The sequence below is a fragment of the Lagopus muta genome, chromosome 3 (assembly GCF_023343835.1).
Source record: "Lagopus muta isolate bLagMut1 chromosome 3, bLagMut1 primary, whole genome shotgun sequence".
NCBI lineage: Eukaryota > Metazoa > Chordata > Aves > Galliformes > Phasianidae > Lagopus > Lagopus muta.
The window spans coordinates 79409763-79426119 of record NC_064435.1 but is presented as its reverse complement, the minus strand read 5'-3'; the positions used below and the strand labels follow the sequence as shown (position 1 = coordinate 79426119).

Here is a 16357-nt window from a genome sequence, read left to right as displayed (position 1 = left end):
TTAAGAATGAGGAAAACACATCTAAGTTTTGTCAATGCTTTTTTTTTTTTTGTATACTTTTTTCAGAAAGCATTTTATACTGTAAATCCTGGCTGCTGCTGGCTGATGCTGTTAAGGCAACACTTGGAGCCAAATAGATGAGGCATCAGTATAATAAATGGTGTGACACTGAGAGCGGGCAAATGCATGTATGCCAGGCACTAAAAGAGCATTCTTTTCAAGGCATTTTTTTCAGTTTGGTGAAGGTATCATAGGCCTGTGGATGTCGTGGTCTTGTGGACAGAAACAAATATGTGAGGTCGCGTACATTAGTCAATAGATACTTAGGTCAATAACTACTTTGAGTCAGGGCAGGTTTGTGTGGTAGAACAAGCAGTTCTTGCAAGCACAAGGGCATGTAGAGTGAACAGGCTGGCATGAGGAGAAGCACTGAATGCCTTGAACAGAGCACAGGTGAGGCTGTGGGTGGCACAGGTACCACTGGTAGCATTTACGGTGCCCCTGACTGTGAGGAGCAGCCCAGTGGTTTTCATAGGTGCAGACTGCTTGTGAATTCCAAGTGGGCTCTACTGGGAGAAAGACATATTTAAGCTGTGCTAGAACACCATGAAGTAAAGGACCTCTCTGGTTGTCTTCATTGTATTTACCTTTACCACACTGAATTCTACCTTGGGGTTACTCATATATATATTTTTTTTTCTTCCATAAGTTATCATCTGTCTGTGAATAGAAAGTCTGCAGATTCACAGTGGGAGATGTTGCAGTGTCCTTATTCATGTTGAGTCCTGTCATAGAGCAATGTATCACCCCATTCATGCCCATGACACGCATCCTGGGCAGTCCTTTCAGCATTTGCTCGCTTCTGTGCAACTTGGTTGCCCACAAGCAAAGGGAATAAGAGGTGGCAGGTTACCAGGAACTGGAGCTGCTGCTCAGGTCCTGCTGATGTAATACGAGCATGATGGGAAAAGGTGTCCTCTTGCAGATAGTCAGGCAATGGCCCTGCCATTAAGAAATTGGCCATTAAGAAATCATGGAATTGTTTTGTTGGAAGAGACCCTTAAAGGCCATCTAGTCCAGCTCCTCTGCAATGAACAGGAACGCCTACAATGAGTCAGGTTGCTCAGAGCCCCATCCAGCCTGACCTTGAGTGTCTCCAGAGACCATCTACCACCTCTCTGGGCAACCTGTTCTTGTGCTTCACCACTCTTCACAACAAGAGCTTTCTTTTTTACAGTCCTTAGATATATTTCTGGGAGGCTCTCAGGGAACAGCACAGCTTTGCAGGATCCTGCCCAAGTGCAGGTAAGAAAGGTACCTCACCATTGCTCTGCCCTGGCTGAGGCCTGGTGTGGGTGCTTCTGCCTCTGGGATACCTAAAAACACAGCAGTGATTCCCTGACTGACTTTATGTATTTGTTCCACTTTCCTTGTTAAATCCTGAGCCTCTCATGATGATTTACTCTGCGTACTGTCTTTGGCTGTAGTTTTGCTGTAGTTTTGCTGTTGCTTTATCCAGCAGACAAGGTAAGAGCCAGCACAATAATGCAAACCTGTGAAACTTTAGTGGATGCTCATCGCCCAGTCTGGTGGCATTGTCAGCGCTTTTAAGGCAGGTCAGATGCAACCTGTTTACCATATGAAGAACAAAAGGACTTGCACTGTACATCATCATGTTTTGCTACTTTTTTTTTACAGAGTCCACTTTGTCATTCTTCAAGGCACAGTTTGTTTCCCATGATTCATCCTTAATGCCTGTGCTTCAAGTGAGCAGTTCCTAGGGTTTTCTCTTGAGGCAGTCTCAGCTGTGTTTGGCATTAGCAAACTGTGACGGCTATTTTCTCATTAGCCCTCTCACAAGGCCGGGATCTGTCACTGCCAGAGGGAAGCGCTGAGCCAGTGAGGACAAAGCATCCTTACTCAATCTATTCCAAAGGGAGTATCTGTCTGGTGAAGTTTGCTGTACCCGTGCTTGGGTGGGCCGCAGCCTTCGGCCCGGGAAGGAACGTGGGGGGGGGCGAGCGGCGGCCGCTGGGGGGCAACAGCAGCGCACGGGCCTCAGCGGAGCCGCGGAGCACCCGGCACCCGCGGGGGGAGAAGGGAAGCAGGAGGTGCAGGCGCTGCCCCGGTGCGCAGGGCCCGGCCTGGCGCCTGGGGAGCTGCGCCGTGGTTCGGAGAGGGGATCGCCATCCCCGTCGCCTTCAGGCAGGCTTTAAGAGCCAAACGGGTGGCCTTCATCGGACTCCTCCGCCCGACTGCTCTCCCCACGAGAAGCGCAGAGAGGTGCTCAGTACCTCCGTTCCCGTCCCACTCGGTGCCACCCGCGGCTCCGCCGCCCGGTTTCCCGCTGCGGGAGGGGGCTGCTCGGGGTGCTGCTGGCGGCCGCCCCGCGCCGCGATGGAGGCGGGCCCTGGCCTTTTCTTTTCTTTTCTTTTCCTTTTTTTTTTTTTTTTTTTTTTTTTTTTTTTGAACACCCTCCCTGCTTCCCCCCTCCCCATTTCCCCCTTTTCTTGAATGAAGCGTGAGGCGGAGCTCTAGGAAACCGCCGCGCCCGGCTGCGCCGCGCGGGGCCGGAGCCTCCCCCTCGGGCTCCGCTCCTCCCCGCCTCTCCCCGCCCCCGCTCCGCTCCCCCCGCAGCCGCCGCCGCCGCCGCCGGGAGCTCCCGCCCGCGCCCGCCGCCGCCGCTCGGAGCCGCCGCCCGGAGCCGCCGCCGGCAGCAGCAGCGCGGAGCGCCCGGAGGAGCCGCCCGGAGGCGGCGGTGCGCGGGGCTTCGCGGGCGGCGGGCGGGCAGCGGCCGCGGTCCCCACCGGCGCAGCGGTGGCAGCGCAGCCGGCCCTGCTCGGCGGTACAAAGCTGCTTGGGAAATGGCACCGCTGCACGGAGCCGCAGTCGGAAGCGATCTGCCTTTTAATTTTGATTATTTTTTAAGCGGGCTCTTCTCGGTGAAAAACAATTAATTTCTTAAATATATCTCTATTTTTTTGTATTTTTTTTTTTTTTTTATGTGTGTGCGTGTGCGTGCGTGCGTGTTGGAAGCGCTGAGCTCCCGCGATCAGGGTCTGAATGAAACTACGTAAATGCAGCTGTCGGTGCGTCGCGCTGGAGGGACGAGCGGAGCGCTTCGGCCGCAGCCTGCCTTCAGATGCGCCCCATCTGCTCTCCAGGATCTGCCGTCGCCGCGGGGCCGCTCGCCCGGCTGGGTTGCGGGCCGGGGATCGCTGAGCTCTGACAGATCGCCGGAGATGCCCGGGGAAAAACACTGGGAAGCGTGCTGACCACCTCTGGGTCCCGTCCTCATCCCCGCGGTGACCCGAAGCATCAGAGTGTCGCGTTCCTGAAGACTTGGGATGTTTGGGTTTTTGTGTCGCTGTTGGTTTTTTGGTTTTTTTTTTTGCGGAGGAAACTTGACAGAGGAACATATTTATAGCCCCGAGTAAGTACTTTTCAGAGGAAATTTAGTTTGTGTAACTTAACAGAGCGGTGCCGAGGTTCCCGTGTCGGCGTTGAGACGGAGCGCGCCCGCCTGCTCCTTTGTGTCTGCGGGATCTCAGCACAGGGGAACATGCACCTGGTTCCCGGCAGGCGTAACACCCTCTAACATGTATTCCGACAGCCAGGAGGAAGCGTTGCTCAAGTAGATTTATAATAAGTAATAAACGTGCGTCTGGAAGTAAAGCGTTCGCCGTGTTTTAGTCCGTATTTATGCCGTGCATCTCCATCTGAGGAGGCAACGCCGAGAAGACGCGCATCGCTCTGAGAGCCCCCCGCCTCACCATGAATGAAACCGTGCCCCACACCTTAACTGGATTATAATTGTTGCTGTTCTTAATTTTATTACCGTTGGCTGCTTTACTTTTGGGGGTTCGTCCCACTCCTCTCCTTCCTCTCTCCCTCCCACTCGCTGCTTCCCCTCGGAAACCATGGCTCACCCCGGGAGAAGAGGCTACGACAACCGCGAGATAGTGCTGAAGTACATCCACTATAAACTCTCGCAGCGGGGCTACGACTGGGCCGCCGGCGAGGACAGGCCGCCCGTGCCCCCGGCCCTGGCTCCCACTGCTGCTCCTGCTGCGGTGGCTGCTACTGGAGCCTCCTCCCACCACCGCCCCGAGCCCCCCGGCTCGGCTGCTGCTAGTGAGGTGCCCCCGGCTGAAGGGCTGCGCCCCGCACCTCCCGGCGTCCACCTCGCCCTGCGCCAGGCCGGGGACGAGTTCTCACGCCGCTACCAGAGGGACTTTGCCCAGATGTCGGGCCAGCTGCACCTGACGCCCTTCACGGCCCACGGCCGCTTCGTGGCCGTGGTGGAGGAGCTGTTCCGTGATGGGGTCAATTGGGGCCGGATTGTCGCCTTCTTTGAGTTCGGCGGCGTGATGTGCGTCGAGAGTGTGAACCGGGAGATGTCGCCGCTGGTGGACAACATTGCCACCTGGATGACCGAGTACCTGAACAGGCACCTGCACAACTGGATCCAGGACAACGGAGGATGGGTACGTGCCTGCGCTTCGCTCTCCTCCACCGGTGGTTGGTGGGCTCTGGGGTCACTTCAGTGGGGGGACACGAGATCGGAGCTCCCTGCTCTCTCAGCCTGTTAGTGAGCCGGGCAGTAACGAGGTCCCAACGTGGCACGGTTCCAGCATGGCTGGGGATAGCACCAGGGGTGGTGGGGTCCCGGTGTGGCAACCAGGTGTGCAGGCATGTGCTCCTCATCGGCACACTAATGTGCAGCAAGAGTGGGGACCGATGCTAGACCATAGGTGCTGCAGTGGCAGCTGGAGGTTGTGCCCAGTGTTAAAACTTGTCTTTGTCTCACCACCAAACAAAGGTGCTGGTAGATGTGTCCATGGGATTGTTCTGGAAAAAATGGTGTTTGTTGTGGAGTTTCTAGGGTAGAAATCACCTCTGGCTGGGGCTGGTTTCAGCATCCTCCAGGACACGAGGGTTTCCACTTATGGAAAATGGACAGCTTTTATGCTTGTGGTCGATCAAGTGCTTTTCCTTTTTCTCTCTCTCTTTCCAAAATAAACAACCCCATTGGAAGTGAGAGGGTATTTCTTTCCTTTTTCCTGTATTAATTGATACACTGCAACAAAATGTGGTCCTAGCTGCTCTCCCACAAACTAAGTCTGCTGTACATGTGAAGGCTGTGCTATCAGTGCCTTTGTAGGGAGATGAGCAACATCTGTACTGAAGGAGAACCTTCGGCGTACAGCTGGAGTCAGTGCCAGTCCCCTGGCACTGGACGTGTTTTGTTCTAGGGGTGTTCTCCTGTGGAACACAGCCAGTTAGGGGAATGGATTGCACAGTACGTGTGAAGGAATACAGTGCGTGTGGCCTGGTTAGCATGGTTATGAGGCCAGTGTTGCAAAGAGTTAACTTTTGAATGCTTGGTTTCTTGCTAGGTTGGTGTTAGGCTCAACTTGCTGCCCACGCTGGCTGTCTGTTAACATCAAATGCATTGCCTTCCCTCTGCTGAGTTCACCTGAGCCAAGGCACAGGAGCCCAGGGACATCAGTGTGCCGAGGGTTTGCTGCTTGCTGTTTTTCTCACGGAGCAGATGCTGGGAGGAAAACAAAAATAAATCTGTGAAGAGTTCAGTCTGCCAGAGAGCTTTGCTGGTTAAGACACGGCACGAGCAGTGAAAGGGTTAGGGATTTCCAGCTTGCATGTCTGGGCTGGGATGCCTTACTCGTGCATAAGTCCCACTCCAGGCTGGAAGCCCGTGCACGGAGCTGGGGCCCTCGGCTCGCTGCAGAGCCAGTGAAGTCATCCTGCTGACTGCAGTGAGCTCTGGATCCGATCTGTGATCAGGCTGAGATGTTGTCCTGTGGGTGCAGTGTGTGAGGGGAAACGTCAGTGGTGAGCAAAAATGAGACCGTGAAAGGACAGGTGTTAGCAGGAGTCATTGGCCAGAGCAGGCAAATGCTGGAGCTCATTCTGGATGGTTAGAAGTAACTCAGACTGGAAACACTAAATGCCTTTAAAAGGCAGCAATGCTTCCTATCCGTTTCGTTGTTTATTGAGGTTTCTTATAAACAAAAGCTCCTTATTCGGGGTGATGCATGTGATGCCATTTACTGCTGTGTGTTACTTGCAGTGTACGTGTGGAAGATGTACAGATTGCTCCCCTGCTGTGGTTTTTGCCTGAATGGTTGGTACCTCCAAGTCAAGCAATCTGCTAAGCACATGCGGAGCCTTCTAGTTCATTACAAGGGGTTAAAGAGTGAAACAAAGTTCCAAGCACAGCCTTTAGGATCTTGTCCGCAGCCAGAAGAAATCAAGGATGGCACAGCAATGGATCATTTCTTTTTCTAGTTTTCAGGATACGTCAGTGGGAAAGTATGCTTTAGTACAGTTCCACAAAGCTCTCAGTCCTCTGCTTGGCACTTGCACCATGCCCTGCATGCAAACCTCATGACAGAGTATCAGTGGCTGCTCTTGAGCTCACCTAATAGGTGACCGTGTTTTATAGGACCTCAGTGTCCATGAGATCTCTGCGTTGTCCAGGTTCCTGAAGCAAACATTGCTGCCTGCTGTGGTCATGGGGTGGCCCCTTGGCATGTTGTGTGTGGTCCTGAGGCTGTGTGGCAGCAGGATGTAACTTTGGGAGAGAGCGTCACAGTTAGTCAGGAGCACGTGTTATGCAGCAAGTTGGACAGCATGTGCTTTTAGGGTATTGTGTGGGCCTGGGGCTTACACCACCTTTGATGCTGGGCTGAGGCCTTAATCTGCCCAGTCTGAATCTGTTCTGACTGCTTGCTGGACATTGTTTTTAGAAGAATATGAATCCTTTCTATTACAAGGAGCTAGAGAGGGACTTTGAACTATAGTGATCTTTAAGGTTCGTTCCGACACAAGCCGTTCTATGATTCTGTGAAAACAGACAATAAAAAAAAGGACATTGGAATGCAGGTTGGAGAGGATGTAACTGGTGTGGAGAGGGTGTAACTGGAGTGCTTACTTCAGCAATCACGGGACATACACTGCTGGTAGTGCCTGGGAATTGATGGTGCCCACACAGCATTGGGGTTTGTTCAAAACATGGAACAAGCAACAGACAGAGAGTGTCTGCTTGAAGGCTTTGTTATGAGCTTGTGGTTCTGGTGGCAAATAAATGCAGCTTTCAAAGATTTTTACATAGGTCAGGATGCCACAATATTGTACTTTGGCCTAATAACATCTTCCTTGTGTTACAAGAGAAATAAGAGGACCAGCTCATCTCTGCAATTTTGTGGTCCCCAGTATAATGTGTGCTTTCTGACTGACACCTTAATGGCTTCATTTTCTTTTGTACTGCCTGACGTCTTAATTGCAGTACTGCAGGCTTTGCAGTGGACTAGCACATGTTGTAGCTTTCATGTTGATGGAGGGAATATGAAATGTGGTGCAGCTGGTGTAGTGGGGACTAACTGCAATTCTATTGCAGTTAAAGGTTCCCACTTTGGGCACGTAACTGTTACACTAGCCCTTCTCAGGGTAGTCTAATGCGCAGCTTCCTTCAGAGGGCAGTGAGGCCCTGGCACAACTGCCCAGAGAAGCTGTGGTACCCCATCCCTGGAGGTGCTCGAGGCCAGGTTGGATGAAGCCCTGGGCAGCCTGAACTGGTGGGGGCAGCCCTGATCATGGCACAGGGCTGGAGCTCGACAATCTTTAATGTCCCTTCCAACCCAACCTATTTTATGATTCCTCCACGAGCTTTCCAACAAAAAGCAGGACTTAGCATAGAATATAGAAACTGTGGAAGGAGACATGGGCACCATCATGCATTTAGGCAGATAAATCTTTGATGCTAATGCAAGGAGGCCCAGGTGAGAGAAGCAGTGTTGCGTTGAAAATTAAAAAAATAATAATAAAATCATTTAAAATAAAAATAATGTCATTTGAATCAGGGATGTGATAGCTGTGTGTTTCCATCCAATTCTTTTCTGTGATTGCAGCTCTTTATTCTGTTCCGCAGTTCAAGGCTGATATAGAGAAGGATATGGATGCCTTAAGTGGACTGTGGGTGGCCAATAAGGGCATGCTTCCACTAGGTGCCTCATGTTCCTTTAAGTATTTACCAGAGCCAGCTGGGAATGGCCCCAGCGTCATGCAGGAGAGGGGAACCACTTGGCTCAGCACAGGTTCCCATGACCTACGATGTCCCAAACCCAGCAGGCGTCCTCTGAGCCCAGCCATCACCGCATGCATGCCAACATCATTCATAAACATGGCTGTGGATAAGCCACTGCTTTGCCTAGCGGCCCCTTCAGTGGAGCCCTCTCCCAAGATGTTCCTGTTAGTCCTCCTGCAGCCTATGGGATTTAACTCCTGCGTTTCCAGCATCTCAAGAGGCTTCGCCCGCCAGATGACTGGTGGTTTTGCCACTATATCTTCCCATTTGGCAGCAGGGCTCCTTGTTCTGCAGGGGTGAGATTTCACGTGGTGGAGGAGGAAGAGGCCAGATGTCTGACTGCTGTGCTCTGCTGTGCTTTCTGAGGTGACCATCTGAAGCCCATGCATGAGTACCAACCCCGCATTGGTGTTCAGCACCTTGGCTTTGCTTTTCCTGTGTGTCTCCTCGTCTTTCACGTGGCAGGGCCCTGCGGCCACGCAGATGCCATGGGTTGTGGCAGTGAGAGGCCTCGGCTGAATCCCCACTGGGGCTAACCCCAAGTCACTGTTTGACTGTCGAAAGGAAGCGATCTGAAATCCACTGAGTGAAGTAAATGAATTGGCAGTTTCAAGTGTTGCACCTTCTAGGTCCTTTTGCCAGTTTTTGTGGCTTTGTGGGTTTATAATCGAATTCTCAAAATATTATCAAAATATTTTTCTTTTTGCTGTTGCTGGAGAGAAATCCATTCTGTGGAGAAGCTGTGTGGCAGTAGGGAGGAAAGAACCAGGAGAGAGAGAGAAAATGATGGGTATTTCTTGGTCTCTTGTCGCTGTGACAGCGTTCTGTGTAACCTGAGACAATGTCAGGTTGCGTATTTTTTCAGCAGTCTCATCTTTTTTTTGTCTTTTCTTTATTTTACATAAATGTATTGACTGTGACCTTTAAAATTTCAGAGCCACTGGTCTCAGTTATGGAGGTGATGTCATTTGCCTTGATCTTGCAAAGAACCCTGAAGTTCAAACAGCAATCCTATTAAAAATTTCTGCTTTACTTTCAGTATTGAGATAGAAGACAGTTCTCTGTCCGCACTGGGGCAGGCCTCTCTTGAGATTCTGCCTTGGCTCTGCTGAAAAATAAATTCTTTCATTTTGCTCTTGAAATTAGGAGTGTGCAGAGGCCCGAGGCTGGAGCAGCAGTGTGTGAATGTATGTATGGAGCAGGAGCCTTTTCTCAGGAGCCATGCAGCAGGGCCTGGACTCTCTAATGTGATGCAGAGACCGTGTGCTGTGTTAGCAGCAAAATGAAGCCCTGTGGCTTGTCCTTGCACTGGTCTTAGGTCTGTTGGACCTGGGATGGTGGAGCGTGGTGGATGGGGAGATGGAAGCGATGCTTGGGTGTCATTTAGAAACCTCTGCTGTGGCTTGGTCTGGTGTAATGGTTGGTCTGTGGCATGCAGGCAGGCCAGCTTTTCTGCATCCCTGTTCTCCTTTGGCCTTACTGGCCTCAGTGCCGTCCGGCCATGTTGCTGGTGGCCTTCCACTGCTGGTGGTGGCATATGCTGCAGCTTCTGGCCTAGGGCAAGGGTGAGCATGATGTGTGTTGGCAGTGGAGACTCATGACTAATACATGGCATGATGGATGGGGTTAAATAACAAATCTCCAATGGCAACGTCAGCTTGTCATAGAATTGCAGTGTGGTTAAGGTGGGAAGGCACCTCCACAAGATGTCAGGTCCAACTCCTGCTGATGCAGGGCTACTCAGAGCAAGCTGCCATGTCCAGGTGAACTTTGAAGATCTCCAAGCCTTTTGGCTGTTCTGTTTTCATCCCATTTAGTAATGCAGGTGAAGGTGAAGCATGTGACTGTGCTGATGAAAGCACAGCTGCTTGATCACAAGCTATTAGAACGAGGTCCCTGCTCCCCTTGCACAGATTCATTCAGCTGATTTCTGATTGTTTGTCGGTTCTGTTGTTCTTGCTCCATCTGCAGCTGGTGGTTCTCAGCTTCTCCCAGACCTTCCACTCCTTTCCTTTCCTGTATGTGCTGCTGGTGCCATGATGCAAAGTTATGGCTGTGCTTGCCATCGTCTCCACCAGTGCTGGATCCCCATGAGGTGGTCACCAAAGCATACAGTGGTAGAAAGCAGAGCTTGGACCTGGCTCTGGACGAAGCTGCCCTGTTGGCCAAGCAGTGCTGTCAGGAGCATCCTGTAGCAGCCTCCAGGAGAGCTGCTAATGAGCTCCTGCTCATTCTCCATCCCACTGAGCTGCATGGGGCCAGACCCTGCCTGTGGCTGTGTGGGCAGGGTGGAGCACAGCTCTTCTCCTTTGAGTTTTGTCTTAATGTATGTATGAGCGCCTCACGGCAACTCGTACCTGGTGACCTGGCAATGATGATAACACGTGTTCCTCAGCTGCAGCAAAATACTGATTATTTCTGAGGGCAGTGCTGGCCTGCTCCATTTTCCATTTTGTATATAATAATAGGATGGATGAAGGTGTGCAGTGCCATAAATCTTCTCTTCTGCAGATAGATAGCATCCAGGCCTTCTTGGCAAACACGAATGCTGATGACAGGTCTGAGGGATTTTCATTTTACTCTGGCTTTAAGTTTCATTAACAATCGGATGGCTTTTCTCTTTTTTTTTTCTCTTTTTTTTTTCTTTCTTTTTTCTTTTTGTTTGCTTTTTCTTTTTTTGGCTCATGAAAGACTGTGTAACCAGATAACTTTTCCAAATGCATCTAAAAGTCTGGAATTTATTTTCTGTTATTTTATACTAATGCTGGTTTGCTTTTACAATGATTGCGTACTGGTAGAGTTAGCTAAATTCCCCTCACTGGAAAGTTCTTTGCAGGTTTCTGGATCTTACAGCTAATGAATAAGAAAACAAACCTGATTTTAGAAAGTGTTGCCATTGACTTCAGTAGGAACAGGAAGAGGCACTTAATTGGACAATTGTAGTTGTGTTTACTTTGTATATGCGGCAAGAAAAATAAGATCAAATGAAAAAGCCACAGGTTTTCAACTAACAGAAAAAAAAATAGCCTTTACTGCAATGCATGGTTAACCTTTGGTAGCTGTTTCCATGGAAGAGCTTTTGGGGGGAAGTACTAAGCTGGGTTAAAGGAAAGTTTGGGTATTTATAAGGGTAAGAGGAATGTCTGAACTTTAGTTTGAATAATACTGCTTTGAAGGGCAATTGTGCACCTTGATGAAACGAGATAAATTTAACATTACCTGGTGAAATTGGATCACTAAGTGCTGAGGGTAGGCCTTTCTCCAGAGCGTGTTATTTCATAGTTATCTATTGGTTAAGCATGCCACACCACTGGATTTACTCCTGCACTGACTTACTGAGGATCTCTTATTTAGAGGAAATAGTCAACGTCTTTTAGTGGCTGCATCATTTAATTGCTATTTTATTTTACCAGAGGAACCAAAAGAATGATTCCATTTTGCTATCTGCAAAGCCAACTTGGAGGGCTTTGGGGTACGTCAGTGAGTCATGTAAGTAGGTGTGCCAGCTACAGTCAAGAAGAAGAGGCCCCAGTTTTCCCCATGCGGTGATTCAGAGGCTGTCACCTGGTTATTAGAGAACGCTGCTGAGAGTCAAAACTCAGCACGGTTCTAGCACTGAGTAAACTGTGTGATTTGGGGCAGATCGTTAAGGGCTCTTTTTTCCAGTCAGCTCAGCTATGAAATGAGCAATCCTGCTGGTATATGTTGTTACAGGTCTGGGAGATATGGCGTTGCCCATTACAGTATCATGAGTTAGGCTCATGCTTTTTAATTGGGGGAAGGAAAGTCACGCAAAATACAATGTTGAACAAAATACCTGCCATGATAACTTTGGGTACCAGTATTCAAAATGGATAACATTGAACATCATCATTGCTGGAGCTCTCCAGCCTAGGATAGACCAAAGTGAGTCCAGTGGTGAAAATTCCTGGTGATGAGGTCAACCAGAGAGGCAAGGAAGAAGAGAGAATTGAAAATGAAATGGAACTTAAACTTTTTCTGATCTGCTGTTTGGATGTGAGGCAAACAGATTAAAAAGATCTGTTTCAGCTGTTGGTCTGTGGCTGTTTCCTGTATTCAGGAAAAGGACAAACAACATGGGGAATGGCATTTTACTTTAGTTTTTCCCTCTACGTATCAGCACAATTCATCAGACACTTAATGGAGGAGATTTTCTTCCCTTTTCCATTCCCACAAAATTTTCATGTAACAGCAGCTACAGCACTTCAGAGGAAACAGATAAGCTATGTTGCATACAGAGATGCACAGTGTTTCTGTGCACACTTGTTCTTTTGCTTCCATTTGCAAGCTTTAGTAAGCATTCAGATATGGTCAGAAAAAAACAATTTTAAACCTTTTTTTTTTTAAGTGGTCAAACCTTTGGGATTGACCATGGATTGTCCTCAGAACTGTCCTTCTGTATTGAAGCTTATGAGACAGAATTCCTGTTGCATGTGCTGGGGAGAACTCCATGAGTCCTTGGGAAGACAGGTCCTTGGACTAGAAGCTGATGAAATGCCTCCTTCTGTGGTACCAGGAGTCCTGTGTTGTGTCTTCAGGAGGGAGTAGATTTTGTCAACTTTGTCTAAGAAAATTCATCATATAGTCAGAGCATGTAATATAGAATGTAGGAGAGGGCCCTGTTTCTAGGTAAAAAAAAAAAAAAAAGAATTAAAAATTACTTAAAGGAGAAGGATGCCCCATCCCTAGAGGCATTCAAGGCCAGGCTGGATGAGGTTCTGGGCAGCCTGCTCTGGTGGTTGGTGATCCTGCACATAGCAGGAGGGTTGAAATTAGATGATCGTTATGGTCCTTTTCAACCCAGACCATTCTATGATTCATATACATACTAAATGTGTTAGTATTGTACTTAGCAAAATAAGATGATCAGTGTTGAATATTAGTAACATTTCTTGATCAAGATCATTTGCACAGCTCAAGTAAAAAACAACATTGAAAAAACTGAAGTAAGAAAACTCCCTGATTAATAACAAAAGTAAATCCTGCATTTGTGCTCCAAGTGTCTGCAAATTTAAGTTCAGCTAGTCACATCCAAAGACTCTTGACTGAAGTCATCTAGCAAATTGCACTAAATTATGCTAAATGCTTAATTCCAATTGCTGACTGATGCGAAAGGTCCCAAGTATAACCCAGAAGGAGACTTAGCACACATATTAATTGCAAATTTTAGCTTGGCCTGTTCCCTTCTTCCTTGCCCAGACCCACTAACGCACAGCAATAAATAGCAGTGCAGCTCTGAAGCCTGCAGAGGGAAATGCTTTCCTCATTCCCAGCTAGAATGCAGCAGCAGGGCACACCAGGAAGAGGGGAAATGACACCCTCCATTCAAATTGTCAGGTGGCAGTCAGACTGCAAATAAATGACCAAGCCTGGAGTGCACTCAGGCTCCTGCAGTAGCTCAAGGCTATCTGCAAGAAGTCCTGCATTAAAAGAATCACCTTCTTGACTCTGGAGTGAGTGCATGGCATCTTGGCCCCATTGCAGCCAACAGATACATTTTTCCAAGTTTCCCTCCAGGGCACAGTGGTGTCCAGTGTCATACAGCACGTGGGCAGACCCTCCATTCCATGTGCTACAAGTGGTGGGGGAAACCCATTGAGGCATCTCTGTTCCTTTCTTCTTATCTTCCAAGGGCGATTGTTTCACTGGGATGTTGTGTATTGATTTTGCAATCAATGGGGAATTTTTTTTGCTTTCTTTTTTCTTTTTTTTTTCTTTTTTTTTTTTTTTTTTCCCATCTTTCCAACCTAGAGAGAAGGATGTTTGGAGTATGGTAACACATCCTGCAGGCTGGGGCTGCTGTGACAGTTCAATGGGCTGAGCGAAGACACAGCGTTGGCATGCCGTTATGCTGTGTAAATGGGCTTAGGGTTTGTTTTAGAAAGCTTGCTCTCTTTTTCCCCTCTCTGCTGCCTTCTCTGCCCCCTGCAGACACAAATACATCATTCTCACAAATGAAACTCTTTAATTTTAATAACTGGCCTAGAGCTAGAACTGACAGTGAGAGAGGAGCTGCTTGGTTTGCCGTCACTGACAGCTGGAATAAACTACCTGTTCCCTTGGAAGCAACGGACAGCCAGCATTTATTTTTAAGGACATTTTGATCCCTAAAGAAAAACCTTTCAGCAAAAACAGCCGAAACCAGGGCAACTTGGTGCTGTTGGCTGCTGTTAGAAGCAAAGCTTTGAGGGAGCTGGAGGAACATAGTGTGTAGAGGTCTCATTTTTCTCTCCCCGTAGCTCAGGCCCTTCTTTTCAGAGTGAATCGTTGTCAGCCCTTGGGAGAGGCTCAGAGTCCTTCTGGAATAAGCTTGTTGTGGTCAAGATCCATGCTAGTCTGGTTGAACAGGAGCTCTTCCATGCAACTGAGTGACCCACGTTCTCAGTGCCCTGTACTGTGGGGATGGAGGGTGAGCGATGTGTTAGATACGAAATAACTTTGCAGCGACTAGTTTTACCTCTGGCTCCGTAGGAAAGTCAGCCTTCTTATTTTGCCAGTTCTCAGAAAAACGTGGCAGCGCTCCCATTTCCTCTTCTCCTCGCTCAAGGCCTACCACCCTTTTTATTTTTATTTTTTGCTCCCGGGGCCATTAGACAACATGCAAATTATAGTTAATAGAGCCAGAACAATGCTGTGCTCCCAACGGGATAGATAAGGGTCAAATCCATCGTGTGCCAGCCCTCGGCATGATACTAATTCTGGCTGTGTCCACCCAGAGGTCAGGCTGGAGGTGGCCACTGGCCCCTCGCTGCTCTCCTGCTCCTGCAGTTTCTTGCAGCTGGACCTTGCAGCCAGGCCCATGGTGGTTTGCGGGAAACATGAGAGGATGCTATGCTCTGTGCACCTCCCTCTTGTGCCCCAGACCCTCCTCTTGGAGGCCTAGGAGCCCGTGCAGTGAGATGGTGGCAGCAGGCATTGCTATCAGCCCCTGGCTTTGGATTTATTCCTGGCTCTGCCTTTGCTTCTAAACCATGGGCTCATGTCAGTGAGGTGGTTAGGGAGGTTCATTTTGTAGATGGCTGTAAGTGTACTTAACAGTGAATAGACTGAGGTAGGATGGAGAAGGGAGAGTGCTGGGTGTCCCTGTGGAGGCTGGGGCCCAGGGCTCTTGACTTCCTGGAGAAGCTGGCATCCCGCTGGTGTTTTGCTTTTGGAAATGCCAGGTGCCTGAAGTCATACCTTTAACCCAGGTTTGCGTGGATGAATTAAGTGAAAAAGGAGGCTTTGTGTTTTATAACTTATTAAAGGAGTAGTTTGGGCCTTTTATTTCCCTACTTTCCCCCTCTTTTTGACCTTGCCAGGAATTCTGCTAGATCCCCGATGTTGCAAACACAGATGTGCTTACCTTTAAAACATAGCAGGAGCCTTGCTGAAGTCATCGACTTCCAGGGGAGCAGGATCAGAGGACTGAAGCAGAAAGTGAAAGTCTTTAAAAACAAAAATGCAACAGAGAAGCCTCCTCTTATTTCCAAATTGAGTATAATGCAAAAAGTAAACAGTTGGCACAAATGACTAATGCAGGTTTGTCAGGGGGTGAGCAAAAACATGCTGAATCCAACTGCGTGTTTTGCTATGAGTTTAATGGGGTTTACATCAGACCTGTAGCAAGACAGGCAAGAATTTTTTTTCTACAGAAAAATGTCATTTAAAAAAATGTGGAAAATTCTCCTGTTCTACCTCCTACATGTTTCTATTGTCAAACAGTCACTGATCTTATTTTAGACTTGACCTTAATGTTCTTTCCACAGCACACAGGCTGAATGACATGTTATTCAAGTTCTCAGACAATATTATGATATATCTGCTGTTATATTTAGCTGTAACTTTCATTCTCCTTATAAACAAACCCACCTAAAACAACCACCACCTATCCAGGGAAAGTGTTTCCATTCCCTTCGGTTTAATTTGGACAAATTTGGCATGAAAACATTCAATAGTTCCATAATAACCTTTGCAACAGGATGCCTGCGGTGCTGACATGCAGGTCTAGAGCAACTTGTACCATGTGCCAGGAAATTGCATTCTTAAGAAAAATCTAGGCATAAATTTTGAACAATCAACACTTAAATTTGGAGAAGTCTGTCATAAGTTGTAATCTGCCTCATGGGTTTTTGCTTTAATAGCTTTTTACTTTCTGAGCTGTGCCTCTCGGCCCTTAGTGCAGGCTTTGCCTCTCTGGGCTGAGCCAGAAGGGAAGGGAAGAGATGAAGTAGAATCATAGAATCA

General features: G+C 48.5%; 1 protein-coding gene across 1 annotated transcript in view; it reads left to right on the top strand.

Annotated features, from left to right (window-relative positions):
* Positions 1–2759: 2759 nt before the first annotated feature.
* The window catches only part of BCL2 (BCL2 apoptosis regulator), a 91181-nt gene continuing 77583 nt past the window's right edge, over positions 2760–16357 (top strand). The window contains exon 1 of the mRNA XM_048939270.1: positions 2760–4487. Coding sequence (XP_048795227.1) covers positions 3921–4487 — 567 coding nt within the window. The 5' untranslated portion in view covers positions 2760–3920. The remainder of the gene's footprint in view (positions 4488–16357) is intronic.